General features: G+C 29.9%; 1 protein-coding gene across 4 annotated transcripts in view; it reads right to left on the reverse strand.

Moving 5' to 3' along the window:
* The window catches only part of Efa6 (Exchange factor for Arf 6), a 73,371-nt gene that overhangs the window by 10,664 nt on the left and 40,243 nt on the right, over positions 1–22,464 (reverse strand). For all 4 annotated transcript variants that reach the window (XM_089174371.1, XM_089174366.1, XM_089174364.1 and 1 more), the window contains exons 3-6: positions 17,047–17,113; positions 12,225–12,278; positions 1,954–2,347; positions 32–1,331 (exon numbers count right to left, since the gene is read on the reverse strand). In XM_089174371.1, the coding sequence (XP_089030497.1) occupies positions 32–1,331; positions 1,954–2,347; positions 12,225–12,278; positions 17,047–17,113 (1,815 nt within the window). The remainder of the gene's footprint in view (positions 1–31; positions 1,332–1,953; positions 2,348–12,224; positions 12,279–17,046; positions 17,114–22,464) is intronic.

A 22,464-nucleotide genomic window follows, 5' to 3' on the forward strand; every position in this document is an offset into this window, starting at 1 on the left:
GAGATCGTATTTTAAAGGATCGACAACCTACCTGATAACCAACAAACTCTGGAGTAACGTTACCAGAGGTAAGAGTCGAAGGCGAGGATCGTTGGGCAGCATTTTGTACCGTCGAAATATTTGGTGGTAAAAGATCAACGGAAGAAGCGTTACCACCACCACCCCCAGAAGGAATCGTCCTTCTCCTTGTCTGCCTTGGACTAGAGTTTCTCGAAGAAGAATCCTTGTCCGGTCCTTTAACTTGTATTACTATCCTATGTTCAGCCGAAGAGTCCTGTTGTTGCTGTTGCTGTTGCTGCTGTTGTTGTTGTTGTTGAGCGTAAGAAGGCGTAGCAGCGTTAGTATTCGATGCCGAGCTCTGCTTGAGTCTCCTCTGAGGTGGTTCGCTCGCGAGTATCGTCGAGTCACTGTCACTGGGATCACTGACCATCATAATGTCGCGCACACTGAGAATATCCATGGTCTCCTCGTCGTTGTAATCCGGACTGGACATGTTGCTGATGGCCTCCGACTGGCTGAGGTCGCCGTTGGTGGGATGTAGGCCGGAGGTCGAGGAGGTGGTCCCGTCGCCCGAGGGTCCCACCAGGGCCGGCGGAGCAGTCGGTACCGGTGGTGGGAACCTACGGGATCCAGAATTGGAGGACATGACGGAGGACGAGACTGAGGTCGGAGAGGCAGGTGATAAGGAACGCTGAGGGCTTGTACCCTCCGTCGAGGAGCTCGAGGAACTCGAGGGCGAGGATGAAGATTGAGAGGAGCTGCCATTTTGGCAGCAGGAGGTGCGCTCCGAGGCAGAGGACGAGCTAACCGGTGCGTTGTACGTCCAGACGATTCTCTCGCTGGACAGGCCCTGGCCGCTATCCGGCCGCGTGTCCAACAGGGTATTTAGGCTGGACGTGACGTCATCGTCAATGTCTATGTCCACCGCGCTCATCGAAGGGTCCTTTTGGAATTGCAAGTGATCCTCGGAGCGCGAGGTACGTACAAAACCGCTCGAATAACCAAAACTGCTCGCGGCGGCATTGGGCTTGCTAGAGTCGCCCTGGCTCGGGCATTGGCCGCCCTCGCGTTTGCTGATCCCGACCGGCGAAGTGCTGGCCGAGTTCGAGCCAGTGCACTTGTAAGCACGGTGATGGCCCAGCATCTCGTTAGGACTGGTAGGTACCGACTTATGATGGTGGTGATTGTGATGATTATGGTGATGGTGGGAGTGATGATTGTTGTACCTAAGCGAGTCGACTTTCTTCTGGTACTTCGGCAGGAAACCGCTGCTTTGCTGCGTTCGCGACAGGTTCAGCATGAGATCTCCGGTCATCATATAAGCTTCGAACCTGAACGACAAATCATACAATCGGTCTACGTTAAATCTTCCTACATCTTTTAAATACATAAACTGTACATGAATATTTTCCAACCCGTTAACAACCAAAACACGACGCCCAGTCTTAAACTTTGTGATATTTGTCGCCGTCGCTGTCGTCGAGTAAAACTTTTCAATGCGATAAACTTACTATTTTATGCTAAAATACATTTTATGAATTCTAAATGTGTCGCTAAGTTTCTCGCCAAGTTCATCGAGTTTTCGTTGAATAATCATCGGTAATGGAGGAGGGGAAAGCTCATCTAAGAACCTCTCATAACTTTTTGAACAATTAACGCAGGGAAGAACAATATTCTTTTCTCTACTGTCCAAATGAAAAACAACTTGTTTTTGTAATAACCGAAACAATTTTGTGTAAATACTTTCTCAATTTAATCCCTTTAGGCTTTATAATGAACTATATTTTATAAAGAATTCATGAATATAAACGTAGGAAAAAATAAATCACATTAATGGGAGAGGGGGATTCGAAAATCGGGAAAATTAAACTGTTTTGTTAAAGTGTCCTATCGAAATGTATAACACGAGAAAACCCTATATAAAATATAGTATACATTAGATTAAGTACTTACCTAGGCGTGTTCTTCTGACGACCAAACTTTTCACCAGAAAGTGGCTCCCACTGAGCACGTTCCTCTTCCTTGAAGCTATCCATTGATGGTAAAAGGGCCTCCAATTCTGACGAACTCGAAGGATCGCTATAGGAACCATTGCTTCTGGTTGAATACTGCGTGGGACCCCCACCTTGAGGATTTTGGGGTGAATTCACTGCTAATACCGGTGGTGACCCAGATTTTCTCGATTCCTCGTTTTCACAACCACTACTCGATGAAGATTTCACGTCTCTAGAGTTTTGCGCGATTGAACATTCTTCCCGAGTTGATTTCCCAATTTCGCTTGAATTCTCCTCGTGTGTTGCATCCCCGGGTGACAGGAGTCGACGCACGTGCGCCTTTATCGCGGGATCTACGATGATTAAAGAAAAAAAAAAGAAAAGAACAACAAATTGATTCAGTCAAAGTTATTAAATATTTGATCACTCTTAAAGTGATGTTTTGTTTCATGAGTATCAAGAGGATACAACAAGGGTTTATCCCTCACAATACAATAAAACAATGTCGATAACTTTGATATATTTTTTAAGATTTATAACGAGAGTAAAACAATTTTGTAATGTTCTTAGGTGTTGAGAAACACCAAATGTGTTAAGAAACACCTAAGAAAATCCCAAAGATAACATTTTCTAAAAAAAAAAAAAAAAGAAAACAAGGAAAACTGAAGAAACACAAGGAATTTCTTTAGGGTGCTCGTGGAAGTTAGAAAAGTGCTTTAAGGGTGTTTTCCTATAAGAAGGAGATATCTAAGTTTACCAATCTCATAAAAATAATAATATCAAAAAAGGAAAAGTTGATTTTCTTGGTTGAAAGTAAAAATCACATTAGAGAAAAAAGAAACGTTCAAATACGTTCCTTTTCATTTGATGTGTTCCATAATTTAATAAATGATTCTAAATTCAATAGGTCCCACTCATCTAACATTTTGAATGATCCAACAACAGCTAATGATAATGATGATGATATTACGAGTATCGTAACAGAATAAAATTATTTTTGTAATATTTGGAAAACGAACAACGAAATCATGAAATTACGAAGCAAGAGTATGGTTGCACTTCAGTATGCTAAAAATACTCGAGAGAGGACAACGAGGAGTAGAATCTCGTCGAATACAAACGACACAGAACGAGGACAAAAATGTACCTTTAACATCTACATGCAAGAGAAAATATATATATACATATACATTCTAAAATACACTACCATAATCTTTTTCTCTGTTAAATCTTTCAGTTCACTATAAGGACGGTTAAATTAGCTTCGTTATCGTTTGATCGCCCTCTTTTGGTTACTGTCCTTAACGAGGAACCGACTACTTGGATAACTTTCGTAGAAATCTCAGAAGAAAGTATCATTATATACGGGGTGAACCACTTAACCCTTGAACAATTTACATCGTTCGTCAAATTATTTTCCATACACATAAAAAGATTACAATGTGTGTGTTCACTGATATGAATTTTATCTTTTTTTGTTGTTGTTCTCGATTCGACTCGTTTATTTCATTCAAATGCAATTCCATTAAATATTCATTTTAATTAATTTACTATCGAAGGAATCAGAAACACGTTTTACAAGATCATATGATTGAGAAAAATTCTTAATCTGTGATTTGTGATATCGGTCAAATTGTTTCTTTAATGTTTGCTCAAAGAAAATATTAAAAAGAGGAATAAACATTGTCCCTAAGGATAGTTAGAGTTCTTCTCATGGGAAGCCTAATTTCAACTCCACCCTTGTTCCCTCTAACCCTTATCCTGTTTCATCGACCGTATCCACACCCTCGTCGCATCGCAGCATGGCGCAAATTCGGAGTATGCGAGTTTAACTATACCCTATTCCCTACCCACCCCTAGCAAAGGTTAGAGCCACCGCCTAGAACGATATTCTCAGCTTATACTAGGTGTTAAGAAGAAGTGTTCAAAGTTTTATAAAGAGAGCTTTGGATTACACTTAGTAAATTAAATAATAATAATAATTAATAATAAATGTTTTCTCCTCTTTTTAGGTGTATCATGCAATTTTGATTAAAACTTAATGGAATACAATTAAAATAATTCAATTTAAATTCAAAGATTATGACATTTCAAAAGTCATGTATAAATTTTTGATTGCGAGTGATTTATTTTGTTGAGTTTATCAAGCTTGAAAAACTGAATGTATAATTTCTTATTAACTATTACAATTGTTTTAATCATTTAATTGTGACTCGTTTGAGTATAATCTACTCATCCAGTTACAGTTAAATTGTTAACGATAAAAAAAAAAGAAAAAATGATAGTTGATTAGCAAAAAAAAAAGACGAATAAATTGGTAAATCGATAAATAGCTTATTTTCATGATAATAATACTCGTGTGAATTTTTCTCTTTTCATAACAGTACTACTACCACTACTATTACTATTATTAGTATATATTTCGTGTCGGTTCAAAGCATCTCGTCGTATCTGGGACAAGTCTTTCGACGAGGTAAAAAGAGAAAGAAAGAAAAAAAGTAAAGTAAAGGAAAGAAGAAAGAAGAAAGAGAGAGAGAGAGAGAGAGAAAAAAAAATAGGAACACTCGCGAAGTCTGATTAAAAAGCCGGCAGCAGACGGTTATTTCATGGGCCCACGAGAGTAAGAAGAAAATTTATTGCCAACGCGTGCAGGACTTCAAAGTCGACTTAGAAAACGAATACGCGATTCGTGAGCCAAAGAAAACTTTCCTCGTTCAGATGATGTTTTTTTCGCTTATTCCTTGACATTAACCCCACCCCCCACCCACCCATCTCCCAGATGATTTTACAATGATAAAGAAGATAAAACTAACCTACATTTTATATTTATTTAGTATCACTATTGTACGTTATTACTAGGTACAGTATATACTTGTACACTATTGGTCAAAAATTTGTAATCCCGCCTTCAACATAACCTTAAATATAGAGATATAGACAATTTAGAAGAAGAAGGAAATAAAAGAAATGAACGAGTATTATCTTTTACATTTTGTATTTTATATCATTTATATGTTTATCTTTTTAGTATGTAACTATTGTACGTTATTACTAGGTACAGTATATACTTGTACACTGTTAGCCAAAAATTTGTAATCCCGCCTTCAACATAACCTCAAATATAAAGATATAGATAATTTAGAAGAAGAAGGAAACAAAAGAAATGAACGAGTATCATTGTTTTACAGTTTATATTTTATTTTATTATATTTTATATAAAGGAACGAATATTTTTCTTCCTATAATTCTTTCATAAAGAAACCACCCTAACCTCAAATACAGAGATATAGAAAATATAGAAGAAGAAAACAATTCGTTTTTATTTTTAACAATAAGCCCGATATATGCACATATATATAGAATTTACGTGTGAATGAATATTCATATACACGTGGTACAAGAGATAGATTTTCATCACATGTGAATGTAAAAGTAAAAGAAAAAGAATAAGAAGAAAAAGAAGAAGAGGTCAAGGAAGTTGTACGAGTTTCACGGAAGTAAGATTTACGAGTAACAGAAAAAGGTTGTCCCTTTTAAATAATATATGAACGCCCACGCGACGACTGACCGAACAAAAAGAAAAATAACCCTAGAACATTTCATTCGTTCATTCGTTTGGTTTAGTTGAGCCCAGTGTCTTCGGACATTTTTCTTCAAAGAATAAGTATTCCTAAGAGTATCATAGACACCACCCTTATGGGAAAAAAAAAAAGAAAAAACATTTTTCTTTGGTTATAAGATAACAAACACACGTTTCCATTCTCAACAGTAATCCTACTTTCGTTTAGTAAACGTTCTTGGATTGCACCTTACTTTTCTTCTCTTTCTATTCCTATTACTCTTCCTCTTCCTGCTTTAAAAAAAAAACGTAGACTATCGAGGATCGATAAATCACCCCCGTAGAAAATCGTTGGGTATTTTCTTTCTCTCTCTCTCTCTCTCTCTCTCTCTCTCTCTCTCTCTCTCTCTCTCTCTCTCTCTCTCTAGGCTGGTCGTCGTTTGATCATTCGTCCATGTACCTAATCATTCGCCGCCACTCTTTGCTACCTTTTTTTTTCTCTTTTTTTTTCATTAACCCTTTTTCCTCCCCCTTCAGTCTGCTTTACCTATCTACCAATCTTTAGATTCTTCTACCGATAGATATCTGTCATTCTCGAGTTCAATTTTGTTCGGATTTGATTTCAAGAAAAATTGTGATCATTCTTGAAGTTATTACTTCATAGAATTGATATTCGTATTTCATTTAAGGAAAAAGGTTTTTTTAAATTTATCCACAACCCTTTTTCTCAGTACCCTCCCCCCCCCTGATCATTAATCTTTTTAGATTGAATTTATTAGAATTTGAAATAAAAGAAAAGTTTAGTGTGTAAAGTGAAAGTTATTTTCAACTATTTTGTTTATCCAAAATATTAAAAAAGAAAGTAATTGTATGCGTACAAGGATTGTGTGTGAATAGTATACAATGTATATTATTTATTTAAACTAGGGGTGCCCCGCCACGCGTTGTTGTGGCTTACAATCAGTCTGATACACACGTATTTAAGTCAACGAATTACCTTATACCGCCATCTGCTAGAATCTTATCGAACTAACAGAGATAATCATGACTCTTTGTTAATAAACAAATAATTCGCAATAAAATAATATTACGATTATAAATTAATTATCCTATCTTTCAAGTTGGATGAAACTGTACACAGTGTGCAAAATTTGATTAAAATCGGTTCAGTAGTTTAGAAGTCCATTGCGGACAAACAACGTGACACGTAATTTATATATATTAAGAAGAAGAAGAAGAAGATAAGATAATAAAATACAAATTATTGTCTAAGTAAAATTACTAAAACGAAAAGCTTGCGAAATATAATGAATTTTGATGAAAAGATGGCAAACGAAACAAACAACGTTTCTTTGTGGTTAACCGATTATCTTATTTTTGTTTTTTCGTACTACAACACGATTTATCTTTTTATCTTTCCATCTAATCTATCTATCTGTCTAGCTATGTCTATCATTTTTTCCTCTTACGCTATTTGCCTCGATTCACATTCAAGTTGAGTCTGAAAAACACACAAACAAGTACACGTTTCTCACGTACACATATATACACCCATATAAAACCATAAATACACAGAGACGTATTATATATTACCACCATGGGGACTAACAAAGAGGTGGCAATTTTCTTTCACATTGTCGCACGATTATGGCCTTGGTGGGTAACGGTATAACACTATTATTATATTATCTCGTTCAGGTTCAAGTGCATATATACATACACATATAACACGATCGACAACTATTATAACTACTTACTCGTTCTATCATTAAATAGACAAATAATTAAAAAAAAAATAAATAAAGACAATTTTCTTCTTAACGATCTGCAGTCTTGGAATTAACAATTTTTCATATTTTCATATTTTCATATTTTCTCAAAATAATCGTGATAACAAAATATCCGATATTGAATAAAATATAAAATACAAATATATATTATAATAATTATTCAATTATTTTCGAAAAAATATTTCATATATTATCCATATAATAAAATAAAATCAAATACAAGAAACGCTCAAGATAATAATATCAATAGATAAAACACAATTATCTGTTTTTGCGAATTATTATAAATCTTATCCTTATCAAAAAAATATTATATTCTGCAAATATTATATTAATATATTATATAATTAATATAATATATTAATATAAATAAATATTTATATTATAAATAATTATTAATATTATATTAATAAAATAATATTAATATAACATTAATATAATTATTATTATAATTAATATATAAATTAAATATAATTAAATACTACTATAAATATACTTTGTTTTTTTATATCCTACGAAAAATAATGTGCAATCATTTAAATATTTTAAAATATTAAATATTAAAATACATATAAATATATATTTTAAATTATAAAACCTTTTAATTAGTTTATATTATTCATAATAAATCTATTGAAATAATATTTTTAATTCTTTTTGTATTTTTTTTTTTTGGAAATGAAATAAAATGTATAAAAAACAAAAAGGGGAAGTATAGGATATATGAATTAAGAATTCATTTTACTGGTTAACATTCTTATGTGAGATTTCTATTATTATTTGTTCAAGTTCAAGAACGTTAACGCGTGCCAAGAGACTTCACTGTTCTATCATTAGATCGGTCTTGTCTAGGGTTCACTAACCAAGCGATTCGAACTAACTTCCTCTTCATATTCTTCTACTAACAATATTCCCCTTGGAAAATAGATAATAATCTATCGGAAATTTTGTTTAATAGAAAAATAATTTTTTTTTTTTAACTAAATTGCAAAATTACATTTGAGATCGTAATAAATTGTATAATACAAAAGAAACACACACATATATATATATATATAATTAAAAACCAGAAGAAATGGGGGTAAGTTAATTATATATATATATATAATTAAAAACCAGAAGAAATGGGGGTAAGTTAATTATTCATTTTTATAAATTATTTGATTTTACGAACAAAAATTGTTTGATTTGTGAATTGCAAACTTTTTGCTGGTAATGTATAAATATATATACATATCTATGGTATATATTATATACATGAGTCATACGGTTGGTAGCTTGCAGACACTTGCCATCGTATTATCGTGTTAGTTGGCTGCTCACACGCATGATTAAAACTTCCTTGTTCTCTTATTCAAAGACGCCAACTATCTTTATCTTTTATTTCTCTCTTTCTCCTCTCTCTCATTTTAAATTTGTTTCCTAGCTTCCTTGTTTTATTCAATGATCTTGCATAATATTCGAATTTATTTCTAAATCGATACTATTAACGAACAATCGAACGTACGTAGGAACTAAACATTATGAACAATTCATAAGATTTCAAATGACTACTACGAGAAAATTAGAAAATTAGAAACGTTTAAACTAGGATATGGCCAATTTCGTATGGTTAACAAGAGAAATACCTATTTACATATTTATATATGTATATATATAGATGTATATAATCGAAAGCTCATTCTCATTCGAATGAGTAACGAAGAGATAGAAAATTCAAGGGACGTTTTGCACGACCGATTTATATACCCAACCAGCGAAATAATTAACTTGGCAAATAGACCGGACGTGGATGCTTGCCCCGTTACAGAAGAAACGAATAAAAAAAAACGAAAAACGAGTATTTGATAGAAGTAGAAGAAGAAGAAGAAGTAGAAGTAGAAACGTGAAATGAGATACTAGGACAAAATAAAAGAAAATACTAACACACGGTGTTATATAGAATGAAATAGAAACCTTTAAAATGAAACGAGAGAAAATAAAAAGAGAGAAATAGACAAAGATGAACGTATCAGACAGATTTATAGCTAGAAAGGGAAAGACAGACACAATCCCATCGAAAAAGGAACTGACGAATGGATAGTTCTGTAAAAATGAAATGGACGGAATTAATGATCGATAAAGAAATAAATAGAATTCTCTTTTCTTTTTTTTATTGATAAATAAAGACAGGAATATTTAAAATGAATGGAAAGATAAAGATAGTAGAATACTTTCAGTTTTTACTAATACAAACTAATCAACCAACTAAACAACCATACGTTTAGTTTCTGTTGATACAAACAAACCAAACAACTGTTTAGGGGTGGTTGTTTAACTAATTAAACAACTATAAATTTATTTTCTACCAATCTAACCAATTAAACAACCAACTAAACAACCATACGTTTAGTTTCTACCAATACAAATCAACCAACCAACTAAACAACTATAAGTTTAATTTCTACTAATCAAAATTTACCAACCAACTAAACAACCATACGCTTAGTTTCTACCAATTCAAATCAACAAACCAACTAAACAACCATACGTTTAGTTTCTACAAATCCAAACCAACCAACCAACTAAACAACACACTAAACAACCATACGTTTAGTTTCTCCCAATACAAACCAACTAACCCTATTATTATCACCATTACTACCAATCTCACATAATCACCGTCATCGTGATCATTGTCATCGTTACCGTGTTCATTCCTACTACCAATGATAAAAGAATAATCCATCAACCAATAGAACCTAAACTATGTTTACAAAAGTTGTCGCGTGCTTTCTCATTACCCGGAAATCCCGTTGATATGTTTTCCACGCTCTCGAATTGATAATGCGAGTCCAGGAATACAACGACCTTGTTTTTCGAGAGCTTGCTTTCGAATGGGAACCCTACCTACCTATCTACCTATCTACCTACCTACCTACCTATCTACCTACCTTCTCATCATGCGAAATCAGCTAAAGCTCTTTCTCTTTCTCTCACATTCACTCACACGCACATACACATACGCGTACAAAATTACACGCACGTATACATATGCATGCATTTATAAAATAGTGTCCCTATTTCTCAAACAAGTTCGCAAATTACAAAACAGTTGGGAAAGTAATTAAATGAAATCGTTTTCTTTTTTTCTTTTCTTTTTTATTTCTAACAGAGAAACTCGTTAAAAATTTTACTTGAAATGACCCTTCCCTTCCTTCCTTCCTTCCTTCCTTCTTTTCCCCGTTCCCTTTTTATTTTACTTCTTCTTTTTCTTCATTTAAACTAACCCCCCCCCCCGCCCTCTGTCTCTTTTTCTTTCCTTTTTTTTTTTTATTCGTTTACGTCAACAAGAAAGACAAGGGATGGAAATAAGGGAATAGAAAAAACAAAGTTTCGAACAGGTAGTCCGATTTTAATTGCAACTCTTGTTTTATTGCGAAAGAAAGAAAGACACGTCAAAGAAAACAATAGGACATTACCTCTGGTTACCTGTCCTCTCCCTCCCTTCCCCCCCCTCTATCCCCTAGCCCATTACTTCTTCTTCTTCTTCTTCAACAACAACAACTCGAACCGTTTTCTAAATCCTTTGAACGATTCTTCTCTTCAATTCGATGACGCATTCAATGTTTTCCATTTCTCGATAGGAATTACAATTAATTACGGTTTTATGGTGTTTGGAAATGAAGAAAAATAATACAAAGAAATTTAATATAGAAAGATAAATGCAATACGATATATTAGAATGCAATTGGAATGTAAAATTGATTTTGTTCAAGGACAGGATCCAGTTTCCAATAATACTCGTTCTCGAAACTACTGTTTATAACGTTCTCCAATTTTGTTTTATTTTATTTTTAATTTCACTATAGTATAGTCTGTCTTTCTTATGTTAGAGAAGAAGAGTATTGAAACAAGTAGAAAAAACAACAACAAGAACAACGAGTCGAATCGATCTTTTTTTTTTTTACTAGTCTCAAGTGCATGTTCCATGTGATTATATTATTGTCTTTTATGTGTTTACAACGTGACCCCCTTTTTCTTAGATTCGATTATTCCTTTCTTTTGAGTTAAGAAAAAAAAAAAGAATAATAATTCTGTGATAACGTTGTAAGATAAAAGAGAGAATCTTACTCGAATGAAATCAATTATATATTATTATACGATGTTGTTGTTGTTGTCTATTTGTGTTACAATTTATTAAAGATGATCATGATATTTTCTAAGTAATGTCAATGGGAGTTTTATTAACACAGTTTAAATGCAATCAAATGCAATTTAGTCGCAGTGGGTATTGCAATTTGTACGTATAATTAAAATATACTTTTTTATTTCTAATAATTTAATCGAAAGAATAAATTAATATAATTTAACTTTGAAATAAACGAGAATGAATTTTTTTTTTTTTTTTACTTTTTTTTACAAATTTTCATTTGAAAATATCATCACCTGTTCAAAACATTAAATACGACTATTAAAATATTAAAAAAAAAAAGATTATTATTATTATTATTATATAATTTAAATTAAAAAAAATGTTTATTTCTTTTTATTTTTTTTTGTATTTTTTATTATTATTATTATTTATTTATTAATAATAAAATTTTTTTTCCTTCAGGTAGCACAACTTAAGTTAATTCTCAAAGTAATTTGATTTCTGAATAAAAAGGAAAAAAAATAAACAAATAAAAAATATTGAAGATAATTAAAATTAAACGATACACCCAGTATATAATAAAATACATTTCTAGCGTATGCAAGAAAGTTGGGTTGTTTCGAGAATACGTCGATGTTTCTTCGTGAAGTGAAATAAAAAAAAAAAAGAAAAAGAAAAAAAAAATTCGCAATAGAAAGGGTGGTTAGTGATGGTGATGGTGGTGGAAAGGTACGTTCTTGACTTACCCCTTCTTAGCTTCAGGGTGACGGGGTCCGATGAGAGCCGCAGACATTTCAGCACTGAAACAGAAAGATGCTGAGAGAAAAGAGTAAAAAAAAAAAAAAAAATTAAAAAGATGAAGAGAAAGGGAGACACTTCGGTGAGAGAGAAATAAAGAAAGAAAGAAAGAAAGAAAGAAGGAAAGAGAGAAAGAGAAGTAAAGGGAATGTCCTGAAAGAGAACGAGTAAGTAAAAGAAAGATAGAAAGAGAGAGAAAGAACAAGGCAACCTCGAGAAGTGGGTGGGGTCTGGTGACTGGAATGAGAAATACGTGGGTCGACCTGGTGCTTTCTACATTGAGGTAGAACACGTCTATAAGCTAAACTGAGCTTAGAAGTCATCGTACGACATTGCTAACTATAATTTATGAAGGTTATCCATCGATACACACTACTATGATTAGGGGAGGTGCTTATCAACAAAATCTCATTTTTATAATATTATTTATACATACGATAATCAATTATTAGATAAAATATATATATGTGTGTGTAGATATGAATTTATTCAGCTAAAAGATATATAAATTTATTTATATTTTAAAATATATATATATATACTAGGATGTGTTCTGGCCATGTGTTGTTGGTGTGGTTTTATTAGAAAATATTGATTTAATATCATTTCTAAATTATTTAGTAAATTATAACAACACACGAAATAATACCACAATTAAAATGGAATACATAAAATAATAATACTAAAAATAATATAAAAAGTAAAGTTAGTTACGTCATATGTAAATTTAAAAAAAAAAACGTAAAATAAGTGAATTGTAATACAGCTCCATCTATTAAAATTTTTCGGTACCTCAAGACCTAGATAAACTCTAAATAATAAATCCTTTAAATTAGCAATAAAAAATAAATAATCGTGATAAAAACTATCCTATTATAAAATTGTTGATTTAATATAATTCTAAAATATTTAGTAAATTCTAACAACACATAAGATAATAATACATGAAAAAATATAAAAAGCAAGGTTAGTTTTATCGATACAATTGAATTGTAATACAACACCATCTATTGAAAACTTACAGTACTTAAAGACCTTAATAACCTCTAAATAATAAATCCTTTAAATGAGCAATAAAAAATACAAAATATATATATATATAAATATAACCATGATTCTCTTAATAATTACTTTTAACAATGTTGATATGAATTTATTGTAAAATAATAAAAAAATCATATAATACTTTTTTATTTCACACCTTAATTTCCATATTTGATTAATCACGATTAAATTAGTTTTAATCACGCTGTCCGATATTCATGGACAGCTGTATAAAAAATAAAATAAAATAAAATAAAAAATATAAGAACAAATTAGTCAAGAATATTGATGACATTATAAAATAGTATAAAGATGAATGAAATAAAAAAAATACGCAAACTACATTGTTTCATAGATGAACGCGATAAAAGTAGGAATTGCAACACGTAAGAGGAGATGGATGAGGAATTCGTTAAAAATGCGACATTAAAAAAGACGCATTAACAAGTTCTGCTCGTATACATCCTCTTAGTAATTTATAGTTTTCTACATAGGAAAGGAAAGAATCATAAACATGATCTAAAGTTCATAGTTCGTCAGACGTCTTTTAACAGAGGACACCGAGTATGCACATATATGATATGATATATATACACACACACACATACATATTTATATATACTAAGAAAATATATCAAAGTATGTGAACACTATTTTATATGATTTTAACATACAACACTAAAATAAAAATAAAAATAAAAAATATGAACAAATATGCATAGAATAAAGGTTGAAATAAACAAAAAAAAAAAAAAAGGAAAATATAAGATTTAATATATGAAATGTGAAAATTAATTAAGTGTCTTGTTAACCAGTTAAGACGACTATATCCGTCATGGAGATGTGGCAAAATTTTATGTTATGACGTCTATATCCGTCATGTGTAAAAGTTTGTTACAATTTGATGTTAAAATTGTAATTTTGGTAGCGAAAACTAAATTAAATTCGTAAATTTTAATATGTTTCAAATGTTTAGAGGTGAAAAAAAAATAAAAAAAGTCCAGAATAAATTTGTAACTTCTATAAATATTCGATTAGATTTTCCTCTAATTTTTCCGTTATTTATTATGTATAAATATATGTGGTCATATTAAGACACTGTGTGTACATTACTAACAAAATTGTTCATTTTTTAAAATAAAGTCGTTATTTTTGTATTATCCAATATTTTAACAGCGCCACTTACTCTGTGCGTTTGACGACTATATCCGTCATCGCTTGATTATCGCGACACACACCGGAGCGCACTACTCTGCGCACAGATCGCCACACACTTAACTTGGTTACATTCATTGCATTAAAATCACCATAAAAGACATTAAACTAATTGTCTAAAAGTTAACATCTAAATTTAAGATAATAATTGAGATAATTAAGAAAAAATATAATGAATGTAAATTTTGTAAAAATTTGTGAATGTAAAATTTGTTTAAATTATTGAATTAAAATTGTTATACATAATTTCAAACAATAAAGAAAGAAAGAGAAAGAGAACAAAGTAGAATATCAAATAGTCAAATTAAAAGAGTGTATAACTTTAAAAGATATGTGTTATCTCCGTTTGAAATTGTCATAGGTCAGGAAACTCGTTTCTTTCTTTCTCTCTCACTCATATTTTCTCTAACACCTAACACACTTTAGGAACTTTTACTAAACATACTTTACTTTTTATGATACTGAAGTCCAGACTGAATTCTACCCCCTTCCAAATTCCCCTCTAACACATATAGAAAGGAACACATAAGCCGAGATAAAATGTAAATGCAGCTAGAAAATTCCAACGACTTATAGAAGTGGGTAATCATGGTGGTAGTTGAGGAAAAAAGGATCCACAAATTTTAAAAAAGATCTTTTATCTTTTCCTTTTCTTTTTTTTTTTTTTTCGTAGTTCTCGCACGTTCCATCATTTAAAAATACTTTTCATAACCCTAAGTTCGCATTGCATTCCAGGCGTTTCATCAAGCAGATATATTTTCGCTACTTTTTATTCCTTTTTTTTTTTTTTTTTAATTTTTTAACTGCAATTTTATTTTTCATCGTTTTCTTTAGTTGAAGATTAGGTAAAGTAAATTTTACGTGTGATAAAGTTTAATACATGAAGTTATTTAAATTTACACGATATTTATATTACAAGATACTCTATGTTGTTTTATTATTATTATTATTATTATTATTATTATTATTATTATTATTATTATTATTATTATTTAAAAAAAATTATTTATCATCGACAAAATTACCGGATATTTATCAACACGTATGTTTTTAATTTATTATTTGATTTTATATATATATAAAAATATATAATCTATATTGTGGGACGAAAGAAATGAAATAATAAAAATAATAAAAATAAAAATAAAAAATAATTAATATTCATACAGCTTGTTATTATTAGAAATAAAATTAAATATACCGTGATTTATATTATATTCTTTCATTTCATTTAATTTTATGCATTGCCGTAGAAAGAAAGAAATGATTTGAGTTAAACGAAAATAAATAAAAAAAAAAAAAGAAAATATTGATAAAAGAAAATAATTTATTATGGCGTAATTCTTTTTAGTTTTTTTTGTCCCCATGTTGGAAATGAAATTAAACGAATTTAGATTTAGTAGACGAGATATAACCTCCTCGTTGGGGCGTACGTTTTAATTTTCATTTTACTCGTGAAAATTCATTTGAGAGAAATGAAAAGAGGGAAAAAATAAAAAATGATTCTTAAAATTAAAAAAAAAAAAATATATCCAGAAGACAAAAAAGAAAAAGAAGCAATTTATTATTAAGTTCTTTCACCGGTCGTATAATAAATTGGACGAATTTAGATTTAATAGACGGGCCGCGTGTTCTAATTTTTCTTTTTTAATTTTACTCGTAAATTCGGATAAAAAAAATTAAAAATAAAACGATCCTTTTAGAGGAACAAAAAAATAAAAAAAATAAAAAATAAAAATCATGGGACGAAAGAAGTGAAATAATAAAAATACTAAAAAAATAAAAAGAAAAAATAATTAATTAATTTCTTATTGTTATTAGAAATGAAATTAAATATAACGTGATTAAATTAAATTAAATTTTTTCATTTCGTTTAATTTTCACCCAGAATAATGAAAATGATAAGAAATACAAATCCTTACGTATTCTGTTTTCCGATGTATTGTCGAGTAATATTTCAATCGCCATTTTCTTTCGTACATACGTTTGATTTGATATTTCTAATGTTCAATTTAACATTAACAACAATAACAAATTAATTATGAATAAAGGCTTGAAAAGGGAAGAAATAGGAAGCCATCGGACGAGAAGTCCTAGATGACATTTCGAGACTATACAAAGAGACAATTTCACATTAATGAGAGAGAAACGAAGAGTCGGAAATGAAAGTCGTAATAAATCGATAATATTATCGATAGTCGTGAGGAAACTCGTTAAATAATGAGGACTAGGGAGAGAAAGAGAAAGATGAAGGAATAAATTCGAAACGAATTGGTTTTAATGGTGGGGACAGTGGTAGAGTGGTGGGAGCAGCAGTAGTAGTGGGGGTAATGGTGCTAGTGGTGGGGATAAAATATCAGAGCACGCAAAAATGATATAAAAACGTAATCGTGAAACATCTATTTGGGATACTTATTTTCAAAACAAATGTAACACAAACGGATGAATATACAATTAAAATCGTTTAATATATAAATGAGAATGTATATATATATATATATATATTCTTACCTTCTTTAGTACTAAATCGGTTGACATCAACTTCGTTTACCCTGAGTATTACGTCACCGGCCTCGACCTGCAATAAAAAGAAAACAAGAATTAAAAAAATAATGAAGTAAATCAAAAAGATTACATTTCTATGAATCGGAATCGTTCCAACGAACAACACCGCGTCGTCAGCAAAATAAAATATAAATAAAGAAATAAATTCCAAATGGTAAGGAAATGACGATATGGATGGATTTAATGCGATAAAAAGTCTTATCTATGAGAGAAAAAAAATAGAAAAAAAATATATAAAAAAAGAAGAATGAAATAGAAAGATAAAAGAAGAAGATGGTAAAAGCAAAACACGAGGTTGCAGTAAGCAAGCAAGCAAGCAAGCAAGCAAACTGCAAGTGTTATTGCAACATGTCGGAGGAAAGTTTAAAGAGAAAAGAAGAAAAGAGAAAAAAGAGAGAAGAGAGGAGAGGAGAGGAATGCATCGTCAACGGGTGATGCAGCTATGGTTTGCGGTGTTCGCACACGGTTTTAGAGCACTCGTCGAAGGTCAGTGCACTCGAAAAGTTTTCTATCCTTTTCTTATACCATCACACATACACACACACACACACACACACACACACACACACACACACACGCACACACGCACACACGCACACACTGCATCCCACTTTCTCCCCCCCCTCCTCTCCTACCCCTTTCACTCTTTCTCTTTCTTTCTTTCTTGCACGTGTATTTTCACGTTCGTACGTAAGAAGTTCGTTCGTTTCACCACTCAAAATCTCCTCGATTTCATGAAGCACCGGTTTTCATCCCTACCTTATGGCCTATATTTAGAAACAACTTCCGTATTCCATTAATGCACTATCGATCTTGGCAAATGCATCGCGATAAGAACAGAAGGGGCAGGAAGATTCCCTTCTTTGCATGTGCTTAACTGCGAAAACACCCAAAAGGAGAAAATTTGATAGAAACTAAATAAGATTTTTATTGATTAACATTTCTTATCAAAATATACACGGTGTATCCTTAAGAATTTTATTTGAACAATTTGTAAACGTTTATTTATGTAGATTAATAAGAAAAATATTATATTATGTTTAAATAACAGCAGACTTTTATAATTTCATCTTAAATGAAAATTGTACTTAAAAGAAGTATACCTTTTTTTTATATTATAAATATATTTTTAATAAGTAAATAGAATTATATTTATATAAGTATTTTATTTGCCCTTTGAATGTGGTCCTTGGATATATTTTAATAATAAAAATAAAAGAGAGTTGAAATATGAAGGTGACTCTTTTTTTCTTTTAATTTATTTTAAACTGAAATTGTTGCGAAAGGGGAAATATTCTCATCAAAATGTCTCATGAACAAATGTATGTGTGTATGTGAGTGTGTGTGTGTTTTATCTGAATCATTTATCTTAATCTTACTTGAGAATAAGGAAAATATTGTACTTTTGAATTTTATAAATGAGCTAATTTTCTCGACACTTTTCTATGAATATTTTCTTAAAGTCAAATCAAACAAACACAAACAAAATAAGATAAATGACATTTAATAAGGGGCGTATAGCGTATTATTCCAAAGATGAGATACACGTTTTATCATTAAAATGTTATAAATCATTTTCTGTTAGATTTCAACGACTAAAGGTATTAGTTAACAACGAGTATGTAGGTGGGTGTATTCGAGAATAGGTCTCCTCGTAAGAAAACGATACGTTCACTCGTACCTATCATTTTGATGTCTCAGTACTGGAGCTCATAGTTGCATTGAAAATTATCTTCCTGGATGGACGACAGTCTGTGTGTATGTGTGTGTGTATCTGTGTCTGTGTCTGATTTGTTAAAACGTTGAAAATTAAGTACGCGAAAGTGAATTCATAAGTATGCAAATTTATGACTTCCTTCTAAGATCCTAATCGTGAGATTCAATTTCTTTGATTATATTTTCTTTACATCATCATAACGTGATAAATATTAATAATAATTTTCTTCTAGATTATTATTTAATCTTATACAAAAAATAATAATAATAATTATTATTATTATTATTATTATTATTATTATTTATTATCGTCAAGTAAAAGAGTTGATAAACGAAGAATAAAAAAAAATTTCAAACTTAGCGTGCGATTTAATCTTGCAAATAAATCCGCGTTATTAATTTTCGAAAAGGAAAACTTAGAAAAAAAAATAAGAAAATGAGTAGAAAGGAAAGGTAAAAAAGAAAAGAAAAAGAAAAAAAAATAAGGAAAGGAAACGTGACACGGTGACTTGGTTTTAACGTCTACAAATTACTTTTCGAGTAGTGTGCAACGCGTGCAGGTCGATGCATCCTGTAACAGATTTTGGTTTAACCGGGTCAAAGGGCAGGGACGGATTTTTCAAAGTATGTTGTGTTGGCTGCCTTGCTTCACCAACAGCACGCAGCAGATTATCAAAGAGATTTGTAATATATACGTCTATGTATATAAGTGTGTAGAATATATTTATACGAAACAGTAATTACTTTTTCTCCTTCAAATTTGTCGAGAAAATTTTATTCAAAACCTTGGTAGAACATATTAGAGATTTTGATAAATAAAAAAACAAAAAGGAAGAAAAAAGAACAATTTTTCAAAGAAATATTTTCTCAGATAACGAAGTAAGAATATTGAATTCAATGTGTAATTGAAAAGAATGAAAATTTAATAAGATGAAAATGTACAAGTACCAATTTAATAGATCGATAAGAATAAATTAAATTAATTATTCTTTTTTTTTTTTTTTGTTAAACGAGAAAAAGAGATACAACAATTATCGAAAAATTTCTAAAAATTAATACGACGATTAATAATAAAATAAATAAGTAAAATAATTCGAATAAAATATAATTATGGATATAACAAAAATTTATTATTACAATTAATTAATTATAATAATAAATATAATAATTATAATCATATATATATATATATATATATGATATATATATATATATATATTTTTATTTAATAATATTATATATATTATTAAAAATATATATTATTATAATTATTTACATATACACAATCCTAAATATATATAATTTCAAAAATCATCACACACACAAACCAAATTTTTCAATAATAATTACACATATATAAAATTGTTCTATTTGTAATTGTTAAAAAAAATATAAAAATAATAAAAATATAGATAGATGAAGATTTTCTGGACAAATTCAACTTCAAAGATTTCAAAGATTTCAAGGATTGAAATTGAAATGAAAGTTCAGTTACGAAAGTATACTCGGATATACTTGTAAATAACTATATATATATATATATATAATGCTTGAAGCAGAGTTGTTGTTTGAAATCATTAATACCTCTGGATAAGAAGAACTCCGTTGCTTTGCACCACTTTCTACGTGGGCAGACATGCAATTGCATGGTGCAAGGAACGGGTTAACTCGTGTGGCTCGTAACGTTATTCTCCTGCATAATTTATATTCACAGCTCAAATTTATCGTTAGCAAGTATACCTTGTTATTGAGAGACGACTTCGTAATAAATAGTTAATGAATCTTTCGTAAAAAAGAAAAGAAATGAACACTTATTTTTTATGAATTACATCAATGCATTAAACTTAAAGAAATTAATTCGGTGCTGATTCGAAACAAATATAAGAGATTATTTTTAATTATTTATAACAATTGAATTTGGTTATTACACGGGTTATATTATTCTTAATTATTATGACAGATTTTCACAATAAGATTATTAGTAATAATTATATTAATTTATAATTGTTGTTTTATTATTATATTTATTATATTTATTTATTTATTTTATTTTATTTATTTATTATAATTCATCTGTGTTAGAATCTTATCGAACTAACAAAGATAATCATGACTCTTTGTTAATAAACAAATAATTCGCAATAAAATAATATTGCGATTATAAATTGAGATATAAACTATCCTATTTTTCAAGTTGAATGAAACTGCATACAGTGTGCAAAATTTTATTAAAATCGGTTCAGTAGTTTAGGAATCCATTGCGGACAAACAACGTGACACGTAATTTATATAAATTAAGAAGATTATAGTTTTATTTATAATTATTATTTATCGTTTGAATCTTTGTATTAAATTTAAATTTGATTTAAAATATTCGATTTTACAGTGAAATATTGTTAAGTTGTAATGCAATTAAAAATGTAATCAATTGTCCACATATAATAATATTATATTTAAAATGATAAACAAATTATTCGCAAAATTAAATAAACGTACTAAAGTATTGATCAAACGAAAAATATGTGTTAACTATAATTATATTATATTATATAATTAATTTTTGTTTTCGTATCATATATAATCATTTTGTCATAGCAAAATAATTATTGAATTTAATTGAATAAATCTATCGATTACTCGTAAAGTGTATTTTATGGTCAGAAAGTTTCTAGGTCATTTTAAAAATCAATTACACCTTTTTCAAAACTAATTTATAAATCAAAAATATTTAACCATCACTTGCATTACACACGATTTCTATAGAAAAATAATAATAATAATAATAATAATAATAATAATAATAATAATAATAATAATAATAATAATAATAATAATAAACAAAATATATAATGAGCACATAGAAAAAATTGATTTATTATAAAATCAATTAGAATAATAAATTTATTTAAAATAATGAAACACTATGAGAGAAACTTGTTAGAACAATTGAAAGATTTTCAATGTTTATTACATAAAAATATTTAAGCGCACTTTATATTATAACACTCATTGCGTATATTTGCATTGCATGCATGCATGCATACATGCATATACATACATAACTGAATACTTACAACACATACGTAACAAAACATTCTGCCAAAATGACGTAACGTTAAATGCACATCTAAATTGTACAATTTTGACAGTTTGGATATGTACCAATTTATCTCTTAAATTTAGAACAAACAAAATTTCCACGTATCGATGAAAACAAGAGGATCCTGATTTTTTTCCCCCACTCATTCGTCCCTAAAAATGTCCCTAGATTGTCATTTTAATGCGCACAAAATAGGTGGAGTACATAAATCATCGAATAATTTATCTAATTTTTATAATAAAACACATGTTATAACATTGATTTATAAATAAATTATTTGAAACTGTTATATATAAAAAGATTAAAGGTTCGTCCACACATAAAACTCAAAAACACGTATGTAAATACAAGTACACATGTGTATATATATCTTTTTATAGATACGGAAGTTTTCGTTCATTAATTCGAGAGAGAAAAAAAAATCAAATCAGCCGGCACTAAAAGCAATGAAAAAAAAAAAGAAAAAAATTCGGGCCATTTAACGTGTAACAGATTTACGAGAAATCGACTCTGACGAACTCGAACTCGACTGTGAAAAGTTATCCTCG

The sequence above is a fragment of the Polistes dominula genome, unplaced genomic scaffold (genome assembly GCF_049000335.1).
Source record: "Polistes dominula isolate Pdom_NZ unplaced genomic scaffold, Pdom_raw_medaka contig_28, whole genome shotgun sequence".
Lineage (NCBI taxonomy): Eukaryota > Metazoa > Arthropoda > Insecta > Hymenoptera > Vespidae > Polistes > Polistes dominula.